Below are 14,617 nucleotides of genomic sequence, written 5' to 3'. Positions count from 1 at the left end.
GAATTTTTTTCTTAATTCAACTCTTATCTTACTAACTGGAATTAAAGAATTAATAGATCTGTTCCATCCAAAATGGGAATGCGCTAAGGTTATGAACTTATAATCTGACGATCGAATCGATTCCATGATTATAAGTTCATTCCATTTAGGAGTAGGAATAGTCATATGTTTTTTACATATCTATTATTATTTCGGACCCTATATGAACCCTTTTGGTTTCTATTGAATCGATAAATAGGTTTGTTTTATTGTCCATTTTTTTGATAGAATATATATAAGGTATGTATTTCTCAGATAATTCAAATCGAACTAATTGAATGTCCGACTCGGGCCTATATGACATGACAATCAAAAAAAATACTCAAAAACTCCACCTTTATCATATATTACATACATAAGACTAGATAGATATCATATTTATGGAATATAATAAACTTTGAAGATGCCTTGGTGGTGAAATGGTAGACACCCGAGACTCAAAATCTCGTGCTAAACAGCGTGGAGGTTCGAGTCCTCTTCAAGGCATAATATGGAGATCTCGTATTGAATTGTAATAAGTTCGCCAGCAGATCGCCAAATTTTGTTGATCGTCTTTGTCGAATGAATGGAGAATCCATTTTGAAATCGTCCAACCGGCACCCGCCCCGAATATATGATTCAATAGGAATCACACAGGGATACAAGAGAAACCTCTCTCCCTCCGTAAACCAACGGGGATAAAGTACATTCCTTATTCTATTTTGGGGATTGACGACTTACCAATCCAATGACGTTCGCACACAACATTTCAAAAAAGGGGTACTCTATTCTCGTAATTCCATAATAGATGCCTGTTGGCATGCCAACCTTCCTTCTCCTTTCATGACCTATCCGAAAACAAAGAAAATTCTTTACTTAATTAGTGATGAATATCGGAATAGGACAAACCATCCCGTGGATCTCTTTGTTTGCTTCACAAGAAAACAATTAGAGTTAGGCTTGGTCAACAGCAATGTGTATTATCGATATGGGGTATCTTTCAATTGAAAGATACTCCATATCGACTTGAAATGAATAGAAAGAAAGTCTCTATTTTTTTTAGTTATTCACTTAAACCGATGATTCGTTATTGGAACAGATAGTAACAGCCATTTCGTCTGGGAAAAGCCATCTTTTTTTCAACAATGTCTTTGTGATTTGATCCAATAGGGTTCTGTTAGATAGGAATAGATTTGATAAATATTGATAACTCTCGGATAGAATATTAGAACGTAAAAATCGATTTGATAATGAACTATTGGTTCTAAGCCATCTCTGGCGATCAATCAACAATTCGAAATACTTTTCTGGCGTATTTTTCCTAAACCAGCGTTTATTTAGATATTTCCAATAAATTTTTTTGGTTTGTGAAGTCAAAAGTATCCTTGATATCTCTTCATCTGCAAAGAATTCTCGATGTGAAAACACAGAGACAGAGGGATCATCTTGGAATAGCAAAAATAGTGGATCCACCGGGTCCCAAATGAATTTGCTTATTCTAAAAACGCCCCGTTCTTTGGAAGATCTATCTCGTGTCTGGTACTGCATGGTTACATCCTGCAAGACCTCTGAATCATTTTCTTGAAGCTCATCCTCTTCATCATAAATCATCTGCTTGTCCCGAAATGACCTTTCCCAATAGGGAAATCCCAATTCATTGGACCTTTCGCTACAATCAAATATAAAATCCCAAGGGCGCCATAGTCTAGGAGCCCAAACTATGTGATTGAATAAATCCGCCTCTAGAGGTCCCGGGTCGAGGACTCCTTCCCCTTCTTCAAAACCCGATTCATATTTTTCATAGAGAAATCTCTCATCACGGATAGAACGAAATCCATTTTGAATCATATTTAATGGGTTTCTTGGTTTGGGCCGAAGAAGGGATATCACTCGATCATTATCAAACGGACTTTCTTTCGGTGAGGATTCCAGCAGAGCGCTTTCTACTTCTAATAGGCCATGAATTAGATCAGAATCATTCTCAATGAGTCTATAAGAAGTGATCCCGTTTTTTTCATTAGGTCCGGGTAGAGACCAAAGGTCTTGAGCGACGGATCCAGCAGAACAACTCAAAAGATATAGAAGTATCGTTAATTTCTTCATGCTTGTTCCAAGTTCGAAGTAGAATCTGTACAAATAAGAATCCCCCCCCTGACATGATTTCTTCTTGATATAGATCGATATAGGATCTAGGGAGCAATTACTTAAAAGTAAATTTTGTGAAACAGCCCTTCCTATCTGATAGAAAAGAATCCCATGATCCTGAATCGATCTTATCTTAGATCTAAAATCCCAAGTTTGTCTATGAAGAGCAGATCGAATTATATTAGTGTCTATAATCGATTTCTTTTGTATAATACTAATTGTTAGGGCCTCATTGGTAAGTGCTACAAGATCTCGTAGATTAGAACTCAGAGTTATGGACCCGAATCCATTAGTGTGGAACATTTTCTTTTCCAAGTGAAATCCCCTAGTATATGAAAGAGTGAAAAAGTTCTTTCTTTGTTGTGGACTAAGAAGCCTTCGTATCTTAATGCATGTATTCAATTTATTCGTAGCTATTAGAGCGGGATCTACTTTTTGGGGAATATGAGTCGAAGCAATAACAAGATTATTTCTAGTAGAACATGTTTCAGAATCCCCGGAGAGATAGTTCACTAATAAACCGAGAGATAAGTCATTCGACTCCTTCCTATCCAGATCATGAATGTTTGGAATCCAAATTATGCAAGGAGACAGTGCCTTTGCTAATTCGAATTGAAGGGTGAGATAAAATAGGTCTAGTTCCGGCCTCATATCCCTAGATATTGGATGCTTCATACTTAGAAACTTCAACTGTCTATCAAAGTTACGGTCGATATCGTCACTATCATTCCTATCGTAATTATAGCAACTACCCTCATTACTAGGTAAAAGACTATAAATGGTACCCTCTCTATCATCAAAAGCACTCTCCTCATCAGGATCAATAGTGAAACCCTTAGGATAGTTATCCAGGAACTTGTTTATAAATATTGTAAAGAAAGGAACATAGGAGTTTGTCGCTAGATATTTGATCAAATAGGACCGTCCAGTTCCTATCGAACCTATCACTAAAACACCCCTAGAAGGGGATAGGTCTAAGCGGAGCGAAAAGGGTTTCCCCTGAGATGGGAAATCTAAACAACTAGGCCCAGGCTGGGTTTCTGAATAAGCGATTGTCTGATAATGAGCAAGGAATATCCGTCTTTCTGCTAAGCAGGATGTATTAAACTCATAATTCATTAGATCCTTTTTATGAATGTCAATTAAATTTCGTAAGTAAATTGTTCCCGGTTGCTCAATCATTTGATAACCAGAGTTATTCTTTGATAAATGATCACTATGAGTCAGACTCAATAAAATTTGATCAATCCTTTTTTCTGTCGTTAAGGTAGAGAACTGAACCAAGAATTCTCTTTCTTTATCAGCAATGAAATCACTGTTCAAGATCCAGGATTCTATTTTATCATCAAGCCAATCACTATTCACGTTTTTTCTTTTTCTTATCACGGAATAGATCATTTTACTTGTATGACTTAAATGTCTCGTATTTCTCAAAAAAGCGATTCGATTCATGGGATTTGGTATAATACTTATGAGATCGATGATATTAAAATATTTCTTCTTCGAACGTACAGATTTAACCCCATAAGCCGGATCGCCACCACTTAGCATGTTACCGCCAGAATAAGAAGCTCGTATTTCTTTTAGAAAACTTCCTAATCCTTCCAGAGCAACTAGAAAGATATCTTTTAACCCGAACGAATTCAGTTCGGATGGAGGATACGTATCCAAAAGTTTTCGTAACTCAATCATGTAGGATGGAATCATAAAAGATTTGACCTGTTCAAACTCTGCCTGTAACTGACTAGAGAATCGAGAAGTAACAATAAGATGTCCCAGGATGAGATATCCAGTAATAAGAAGAAAGAAAAGAATTAAAAATTGCAACTCTTGAATATTTAGCGATCTCAGATGTGTCGATATGAATGGTGACTCATTATTTACATGATAAATTTTGTCGCACAACTCCAGAATATAATTATGTAACCACTTACTCGAAATCGCACTTATAGGATTCCGTTTTAAAAGAAGCACTTTTTCCCGAAGAATTCGCTCAGATTCATACATAATATCATTAAAAATGTATACCAATTTTAGAAATTTAGGATTTCTATTTAGTATCCTCAATAGGTCTGAAAAAGCATCTCTAAATATCAATTTTATATTTATGTGCCCTGTCGAAGTAAGTAACCATGCTATTATATATGGGTAGAATCGTTTCCATTTTGAGAAAGACCTCTTTCTTTTTTTTCTTTGTTTTTTTCTTTGAAAAGCTCTATCCATATATCCTTTCGCAAGGCGTTTGTTTCGACGAATGCGTTTTTTCCTCTTTTCGGATGGTAAATATTTCTCAGAATATGGAATGTCAATCAAACCTATGTTTGAATTGAAATTGAGATACTGATGCAAGTTCTTCCCTTCTGAATTAGGTAGATTCCTATCAGAAAGAGGTTCACAATACGTTCTTTCAAAATTGACTATTTCTTCCTCTGTTAGAGGTATTCCAGAAATGTCTTCGATTGAGTAAATAGCTCTACGAACCAATGGATCAGATCGAGTTGGAAAATGGAAAGATTTGTACAAGTTATATTCTTCATCACCATTTTGCGGAAAATTGTTAGGTATCAATATCTTAGATACCTCTAACTCGATTGGTGAAATAGTATCTTTCTCCAAAAAAACATCTTTTTTTTTACCACTGCACAAAGAAAATATTTTATTTCGAATGAACAAAGTATTGAGGAATTGTTCATACATAAAATCATAATTCTTGATACAGGATCTTTCCACATAAAAAGAGAATCTTTTGTTACAATCGAAACAGAAGTTATATTTATTATTCAAGAATCGAAGTCGATTTACTTTATAAAAAGAAGATATCAATGAACTTCGATAAAAAGGTTTCACGGGATTCAGCCAATTGTCTTGATCGTGGGATATCGTTGAGAAATTGAAATCCAATGATTTGCTTCTATTATGCAATGAGTCAACCATCCCGTTTGGTATCTTATTGAACAAAAAGGGTGATATTGTTCCTCCATCGATCAATAATTTAGATTTTTGGGAAGTAGAATGGTCATCCAAAAAGAAGGGTTTCTTTTTTTTCAAATGAACGATTTGAAGACCTATTGATTCTAACAATGGATTCCCGAGTGGATCATTTGGACGTTTCAATTCAGAGATGTGGATCTCGGACCTATGAACCGGGATACTCCCAAAACTCACAAAGAAAAAACGAAGTGAGTTAGACAAAAAGGGAAGAAACTTGGACCAAAATAAAGAAGTAAACAAATCTTTTTGGTCGAAAACCTTAGACCAATCAATTGAATATGGATTAATATGGAATCGATCGAACACTACTTGAAAATGGCTATTTTGCTCAGAACTGAAATGGGCCAAATGTTCCTGGAAATTCTTGCTTCCGTTGGACCATTTGTATTTATATGAATTTTGATCCCTATTCATGGATCTCTCGCTTCGATAAATATAAAAAAGAGGATCAAACCTTTTCTTCTGATTTCGGATCAATCCATATTGATTGACTGACTGTATTATGTGGTTTTTAGTAAATACCACTATTTTGGGTTTTCGGTCTTCCAAACAATTCCCGTAAGATGTCTGGCCCCATTTTTTGATGATCCTTGAATAAAAAGATTCATTCTCTTCATAAAAAAGAGGAGGTAAAACCAATAAGGATTTTTTTTTTGATTCATCCTTGGAGTTGAATACCTCATTTAAGAATTGTTTTTGATACAATCCAGAAGAATCAATAGAAAAAGACAATCCCTTATGATACAACAGATCCGGCTGGGTTATTGATAGATTGAATAGATTTGCCATTTCTTGAAATCTCTCTTCTGATTTTAAATCGTGGTGTAACAAGTACCCCCCCCTATTCCGGTAATGGAATAGATGAAATAAACCTAAAAATAGATTTTTGTTCAAGAATGAAATATTATCGGAACTATAAAGTTCATCCTTCGCAACCATATCACATCTTGAATCGGATGAAATCGGAAGAATGGAGACAGTATTTTGTAAATACATAATTATCTTAACTAGATTGGCTATTTCTTTATTTTCCGATTGCCTCGAAAGAACAAAAGAAACATCTTCTTCTTTTTTAAATAATTTCTGATTTGTAGTAGATCTCTCAGTAGGATTCAAATCCAGATGAAGTTCGGACCATCTATCAGAGAAAAAAGAAGGATTGTCTCTTGTGGGATTCCTAATGGAATTGATATGATCCCCGAATTCATCGGAAGATTGGCTAGAATCCGTTACTTGAATAAAACTAGATTTCTCAGAGATCTTTTTTCGTTTTGCAAAATACAGGAGCGGAACAATCAACCTATTGATATTGAAAGAATCCTTTGAGTCTTCCAATGTATCATTACTGCGTCCAATGGAATTCATAGGTATAGGAAGAAATTCTGTCAAATAGATATTTTTTCTTTCTATCATCTTTCGGTTGTGAATACGATATATAAGGATCGCGACTAGAAAGAGTACTATATTTTTGATGGTGAAATATCGATATCGATTACTTGTTGAACTCTGCGAATTGCGTGAAAGTACTATATTCCAAATTCGAAAATCTAATAGTTTTATCAAACTCTCTTGATGGAAAAAAATGTGAATGAAAGATACAGCTGAATTGAATTGAGCCAACGAATCTAAAAAATAGGGAGAATTCTTGATTTCTCTAACTACCTCTCTCAATTCTAAAACCCAGCATTGAAATTGATGTAATTGCATTTCCCCCTCCTATATTATATATATATATATATATTTTTTTTAATATTGATTTATATTGATTTATCCAATGTATTTCACTTCAATTGGAATTTGGTTATTCATGAGGTACGAGGATTCCTGCCAAGCATCCATGGCTGAATGGTTAAAGCACCCAACTCATAATTGGCGAAGTCGTAGGTTCAATTCCTACTGGATGCACGCCAATGGAAACCCGCCTCCAATAAGTAATTTTTTTTGTTTTTGTTCAAGAATAAAATCCTATTTGGAACTGCCAAAAGTTCACCCTTTGTAACCCTATTACATCCTCAATCGGATGAAATCGGAAGAATGGAGACAGTATTTTGTAAATAGATAATTATCTTGACTAGGTTGACTATTTCTTTAGTTTTCGATCGACCCAAAAGAATAAAAGAAACATCTTCTTTTTTAATTTCATATTTTATTATAATAAAATATGAAATTTTTTATTTCAAGTATTTGTTTCAAATAATTTGTTTAACACGAAAAGAATTTGTTTCAATTAATTTGTTTGACACGAAAAGAATTTGTTTCAATTAATTTGTTTGACACGAAAAGAATTTGTTTCAATTAATTTGTTTGATTTGTTTCATATAAGAAATTATGGATTTACTTCAATAAAATAATTCCATTCATTTTTTAATCTAATATTTAACACGAAAAGAATTTGTTTAACACGAAAAGAATTTGTTTCAATTAATTTGTTTGATTTGTTTCATATAAGAAATTATGGATTTACTTCAATAAAATAATTCCATTCATTTTTTAATCTAATATTTATAATAAATAATTTGTTTAACAAGAAAATAATTTCTTTCAAAAATTCCGTTAATTTGATATTCTAATAAAGAATTTATTTACTTACAAAATTTTTGATATGTAGTGGACCTTTTAGCTTAGTAGGATTTGAATCGAAAGGAAGTTCTGACCATTTGTCAGAGAAAAAAGAACGGTTGGCTCTGTATCAATGGAATCTCATCATCCATACATAATGAATTGGTGTGGTATATTCAAATTAGAATATATGAACAGTAAAAAAAACTAGTATTCTTATTGAGACTAGAACTCATAGGGAAAAAAATATATTTATGAATGGAATAAAATATGCAGTATTTACAGACAAAAGTATTCGGTTATTGGGGAAAAACCAATATACTTTTAATGTCGAATCCGGATCAATTAGGACAGAAATAAAACATTGGGTCGAACTCTTCTTTGGTGTCAAGGTAATAGCGATAAATAGTCATCGACTCCCAATAAAGGGTAGAAGAGTTCGACCGGGACATATAATGCATTACAGACGTATGATCATTACGCTTCAACCGGGTTATTCTATTCCACCTCTTAGAAAGAAAAGAACTTAAATAAAAATACACTTAATAGCATGGCGATACATTTATACAAAACTTCTTCACGAAATCGTTTGATTTATGGACAGCATCATTGTAGTACAGGCCGTAATGCCAGAGGAATCATTACTGCAAAGCATAGAGGGGGAGGGCATAAGCGTCTATACCGTAAAATTGATTTTCGACGGAATGAAAAAGACATATATGGTAGAATTGTAACTATAGAATACGACCCTAATCGAAATGCACACATTTGTCTCATACACTATGGGGATGGTGAGAAAAGGTATATTTTACACCCCAAGGGGGCTGAAATTGGAGATACCGTTGTTTATGGTACAGAAGTTCCTATAAAAAAGGGAAATGCCCTACCTTTGAGTGCGGTTTGAACTATTGATTTACGTAATTGGAAGTAACCAATTAGGTTTACGGCGAAACCTACAAATCGATCACTGATCCTATTTGAGTATCTCTACAGGATAGACTTCAACAGAAAACTGACGAGTAACGGCAGCAAGTGATTGAGTTCAGTAGTTTCTCATATAAAATTACTGACCCTAGAGATATAGTAATATGGAGAAGACAAAATTGTTTCAAACACCGACAGAACACGGAGCGGTCCTTGTTTCTAAGAGGGGAAGACATGGGTTATTCACATTTCATTTGATGGTCAGAGGCAAATTGAAAGCTAAGCAGTGGTAATTCTAAGGATTCCCCCGGGGAAAAATAGAAATGTCTCCTACGTTACCCGTACTATGTGTAAGTAGCAACGTAATTTCATAGAGTCATTCGGTCTGAATGCTAAATGAAGAACATAAGCCAGATGAAGGAACAGGAAGACCTAGGATGTAGAAGATCATAATACGAGTGATTCGGCAGATTTAGATTCCTATATTATATATCCACTCATGTGGTACTTCGTTATATCATATATAATATAATAATTTTACGATCTATATATATAAGATCCATCTGTATAGATATCATCATCTACATCCAGAAAGCCGTATGCTTTGGAAGAAGCTTGTACAGTTTGGGAAGGGGTTTTGATTGATCAAAAAGAAGAATCTACTTCAACCGATATGCCCTTAGGCACGGCCATACATAACATAGAAATAACACCCGGAAGGGGTGGACAATTAGCTAGAGCAGCAGGTGCTGTAGCGAAACTGATTGCAAAAGAAGGGAAATCGGCAACATTAAAATTACCTTCTGGAGAGGTCCGTTTGATATCCAAAAATTGCTCAGCAACAGTCGGACAAGTAGGGAATGTTGAGGTAAACCAGAAAAAGTTGGGTAAAGCCGGATCGAAACGTTGGTTAGGTAAGCGTCCGGTAGTAAGAGGAGTAGTTATGAACCCTGTCGACCATCCACATGGGGGTGGTGAAGGGAGGGCCCCAATTGGTAGAAAAAAACCTTCAACTCCTTGGGGTTATCCTGCACTTGGAAGACGAAGTAGAAAAAGCAATAAATATAGTGATAATTTGATTCTTCGTCGCCGTACTAAATAGTGTAGAGTAGATAAAATAGAATATGTTTCTTCGTCTTTCCAAAAGAAAAAAGGATTTATTATGACATTATACTATGACATTATCTGATTTGATTTTGTTTTTTTTTTAGAGATTTTCTTTTTTAAAATAGAAGAGAAAAAATTCATTTTTTTTGAAATTATAAGAGGAATAATTAATTATGGGACGTTCACTAAAAAAAAATCCTTTTGTAGCGAATCATTTATTAAGAAAAATAAATAAGCTTAACACAAAAGGAGAAAAAGAAATAATAATAACTTGGTCCAGAGCATCTACGATTATACCTACAATGATTGGGCATACCATTGCTATCCATAATGGAAGGGAGCATTTACCTATTTATATAACAGATCGTATGGTAGGCCATAAATTAGGAGAATTTTCACCTACTTTAACCTTCCGAGGATATGCGAAAAATGATACTAAATCTCGTCGTTAACATGAATTTTAACGTAAATTAAGTAATAATCATAAACAAATTATTTTTAAATAATTTTTTTATTCTGAAATTAAAATCATTAATAATTAATAAACTCATTTTCTTTTTTAGTGAAAATAGAACCTTGTGAGAAAGAAGGACCAATACACAGAAGTATAGCCCTTTGGTCAAAAAATATTTGTGTCTATTCACAACAAAAAGTGCGAATTGTAATTCATAATCTTTTTTTTTTATTTTAATTAAAAGGGTTATGATAATACAACTTATGCTTTATGGAGTTGAGTATTTTATTCCATTTTTTTTGTGAATTGGTTTATTCTGCAGCAGAAAATGCTAGTCACAATATATATTTGAACTAACTAAGTCAATGAGTCATAAAGATATATTTATATAAAAAAAGTAGACAAATAAGACGTATCATTTTATATAGACTAGTGAGGAATTATGGGACAAAAAATACATCCGCTTGGTTTCAGACTTGGTACAACTCAAAGTCATGATTCTATTTGGTTTGCACAACCAAGAAACTATTCCGAGAATCTAAAAGAAGATAAAATTATACGAGATTGTATCAAGAATTATATACAAAAAACGATAAGAATATCCTCTGGTGTCGAGGGAATTGGACGAATAAAGATAAAAAAAAGAATCGATCTGATTCAAGTCATAATCTATATGGGACTTCCAAAGTTATTACTAGAGGGTAAGCCTCGAAGAATCGAAGAATTACAGATCAATGTGAAAAAAAAATTGAATTGTGTGAACCGAAAAATCAACATTGCAATTACAAGAATTCCAAATGCTTATAGAGACCCGAATATTCTTGCAGAATTTATAGCCGGACAATTAAAGAATAGAATTTCGTTTCGTAAAGCAATCAAAAAAGCTATTGAATTAGCTGAACAGGCAGGTACAAAAGGAATTCAAGTACAAATTGCGGGACGTATCGACGGAAAAGAAATTGCACGTGTGGAATGGATCAGAGAAGGTAGGGTTCCTCTACAAACCATTCGAGCTAAAATTGATTATTGTTCTTATCCAGTTCGAACTATTTATGGAGTATTAGGAATCAAAGTTTGGATATTTCTAAACAAAGAATAGAAAACTTTTCCTTATGTTTAATGTTCCGTGTTTAGGTAAAAGAAAAAATGACTATCTTACTACATTCTTATTCCCAAAGAATAAATGAAAAATTTTATAAGATTGAATAAAAAAATTTGATTAATAATTTTATAGTGAAGGAATTGCTATGCTTAGTGTGCGACTCGTTGGTTTTTTTTTAGAGTGGTTAAATTTCTACAAAAATTCGTAGAATTTATTACTAAAGAACTAATAACCTACTCATCGCTTGCCATTATCTGGATATAAAGAACCGGTCAAAATAGAAAATATAAAGAAAGATCTATATGGTCAAATAATTATAGCAACTGAAATAAAAAAGAATCTTATTATCAGTTGTAAAGCAATAAGAATATACAGATAAATGAAGGGGTGAAAGAAAGATAGAAAAAAAAATATCAATGATATAGAATTCTAATATGTAAAGGTCTATGGGTCATCTCATAAAAGGTAATGTAATAAAGCATCAATATTAAAAATTCATCCATATATGGATGAATAGATTCCTATAATAAACAAATTAAGAGCCGCGAATCAATAAAACTGAGAAGGTTGATTCAACAAAAAAGAATAAAATAAATAAGAAAATCTTAATAAAATATTATTAGAAAGGCTCCATTATAGAATTCAGACCTAACCATAAATCGAAAAGCGATGGGAACGACGGAACCTGTGAATACCTAAGATTATATTAAAATAAAAAAATCGAAATGATTCATTAGATGGGATGGCGAAGGGAACTAAGAATTCATTGTTTTTTCAAGAGTTGTGGACTGACCCTACATTACATCTTAAATTGATAATGAAAGAGTAAATATTCGCCTGCGAAAACGTGGATTTTTTTGAATTTATAAATTTTTGCTAATCTAATATGATAATAAAAAGAAAACACAAATACATATTCTTTCGAACCTTATACCAAAACAACATTATCTAGTTATATACGGATAGCAAAAAAGGTCTAAAAGAATACATATTTCGTTATATATCAAAGCAAGATAGACAAATTTCTAATAGATCAATAGATTCTATGAAATATCAAAAAATACCGCGATTGTATTATATTTTTTATTTTTATTAAACATATGTATGGTATTGTATATTATTAAAATTATTTTATCGATTAAATATTTTTGAATCGATTTATTCGCGAGGAGCCGTATGAGGTGAAAATCTCATGTACGGTTCTGTAATAGAGATGGAATTGACAAACAACCATCAACTATAACCCCAAAAAAACCAGATTCCGTAAACAACACCGAGGAAGAATGAAAGGAAAAGCCTGTCGAGGTAATAAAATTTGCTTCGGAAAATATGCTCTTCAGGCACTTGAGCCCGCTTGGATCACATCTAGACAAATAGAAGCGGGGCGGCGCGCAATGTCACGAAATGTTCGCCGGGGTGGACAAATATGGATACGTATATTTCCAGACAAACCTGTTACAGTAAGACCAACGGAAACCCGTATGGGTTCGGGAAAAGGATCTCCCGAATATTGGGTAGCTGTCATTAAACCCGGCAAAATACTTTACGAAATGGGAGGGGTCGCAGAAAATATCGCTAGAAAGGCTATTTCATTAGCAGCATCCAAAATGCCTATACGAACTCAATTCATTCTTTTAGAAGAGAGTCATAATTAGAACGAAAGATATGAAAAAAGTGGTAATTGTCGATTTATTTTTTTTTGAACACAGAATATTTTTTTTACTTCAACTTTTTGACTAAAAGATAAAAAAAAATGATATGATTCAACCTCAAACCTATTTAAATGTAGCCGATAATAGCGGAGCCCGAGAATTGATGTGTATTCGAATCATAGGAGCTAGTAATCGACGGTATGCTTATATTGGTGACATTATTGTTGCTGTAATAAAAAAAGCAGTACCAAATACACCTTTCGAAAGATCTGAAGTTATCAGAGCTGTAATTGTACGTACTTGTAAAGAACTTAAACGTAGTAACGGGATAATAATAAAGTATGATGATAATGCGGCGGTTGTCATTGATAAAGAAGGAAATCCAAAAGGAACTCGAATTTTTTGTGCAATAGCCCGAGAATTGAGACAGTTAAATTTCACTAAAATAGTTTCATTAGCACCCGAGGTATTATAATACGAGATTGTTATATAGATATATTATTTATGAATTGAATAGGAATGCAATAAATTCATAAAGGTATCAAATATAACATATATACCTTGTGTGATGATTATTCTATGTTATAAGTAATTAGAAGTATATAATATATATATTAATACTAAGTATTAGTAGTAGTAAGTCATTATATTTATTTAAGAAATATTTAAAAAACTAAATAAAAATAATAATAGATAGAAAAAAAAGAAAAAGGAATCTATATATATATATTCAAAATAAAAATTCGAATTCCGAATTCTATTTGTAAAAAAAAAAAAATAGAATTCGGAATTCGAATTCCATATCAGATTATCTATATAGTTTAGAATAGGTCATTAGTTCATTTTATTTCTATCTTTTTTTAGTTTTAGAATAGAATATTCGATATAGATTTACATTATACTAATTAGAATAATACTATATATATCGAGTATTCTTATATTCTTATATTCAATATTAGATATATTATTGAATAAAAAAAAAAAATCGAAAAATAGGAGCATGTTGATTATATCGAAAGTAAGGAGCAATAAAATATCGGGGGTAAAGATACTATAGCTGATATACTAACCTTGATACGCAATGCTGACATGACTAGAAAAAAAACAGTTCAAATACCACTTAGTAATATCACCGAAAACATTGTGAAAATACTTTTACGAGAGGGTTTTGTTGAAAACGTCAGAAAACATCGGGAAAGCAACAAATACTTTTTAGTTTTAACTCTACGGAGAAATAGGAAAGGATCATATAAAAATTTTTTACATTTGAAAAGGATCAGTACACCTGGTCTACGAATCTATTCTAACTATCAAAAAATTCCTAGAGTTTTAGGAGGAATGGGAATTGTAATTCTTTCTACTTCGAGGGGTATAATGACAGATCGAGAGGCTCGATTAGAACGAATTGGCGGAGAAGTTTTATGTTATATATGGTAATGGTCATTTTGAGGATTTAACTAGAATACAAATAAAAAAAATTCATGAAGATTTAATTACTGAATCACCTCTGAAGGTATGTTACACCTTTAAACAAATAGAATGAAAATATATAGACTATGTTTCAAAAAAAATTCGGCGTACTTATGTCTACGACTGGGAAAGTAAAAAAAGGAAGTATAAGTCAGTTAATTTTATTAGACCTTCAATATGTTTTTTAGGGGGCAC

General features: G+C 32.8%; 1 protein-coding gene and 1 non-coding gene across 2 annotated transcripts in view; one reads left to right on the top strand and one right to left on the bottom strand.

Annotated features, from left to right (window-relative positions):
• Positions 1 to 7,385, bottom strand: part of LOC140919164 (protein Ycf2-like) — a 7,672-nt gene extending 287 nt beyond the window's left edge. Inside the window, exon 1 of the mRNA XM_073364745.1 lies at positions 1 to 7,385. This exon is cut by the window's left edge and continues 287 nt beyond it. Within this exon, the coding sequence (XP_073220846.1) occupies positions 1,090 to 6,861 (5,772 nt within the window). The 5' untranslated portion in view covers positions 6,862 to 7,385 and the 3' untranslated portion in view covers positions 1 to 1,089.
• On the top strand, positions 6,986 to 7,059 carry TRNAM-CAU (transfer RNA methionine (anticodon CAU)). The gene has a single exon. It is a non-coding gene; the product is annotated as a tRNA-Met (tRNA).
• Positions 7,386 to 14,617: the final 7,232 nt, after the last annotated feature.

Source organism: Cicer arietinum, unplaced genomic scaffold (assembly GCF_000331145.2).
Source record: "Cicer arietinum cultivar CDC Frontier isolate Library 1 unplaced genomic scaffold, Cicar.CDCFrontier_v2.0 Ca_scaffold_5768_v2.0, whole genome shotgun sequence".
Taxonomy (NCBI): Eukaryota; Viridiplantae; Streptophyta; class Magnoliopsida; order Fabales; family Fabaceae; genus Cicer; species Cicer arietinum.
Note: the sequence above shows the minus strand (reverse complement) of the source record. Positions and strands in the feature narration are given on the sequence as shown.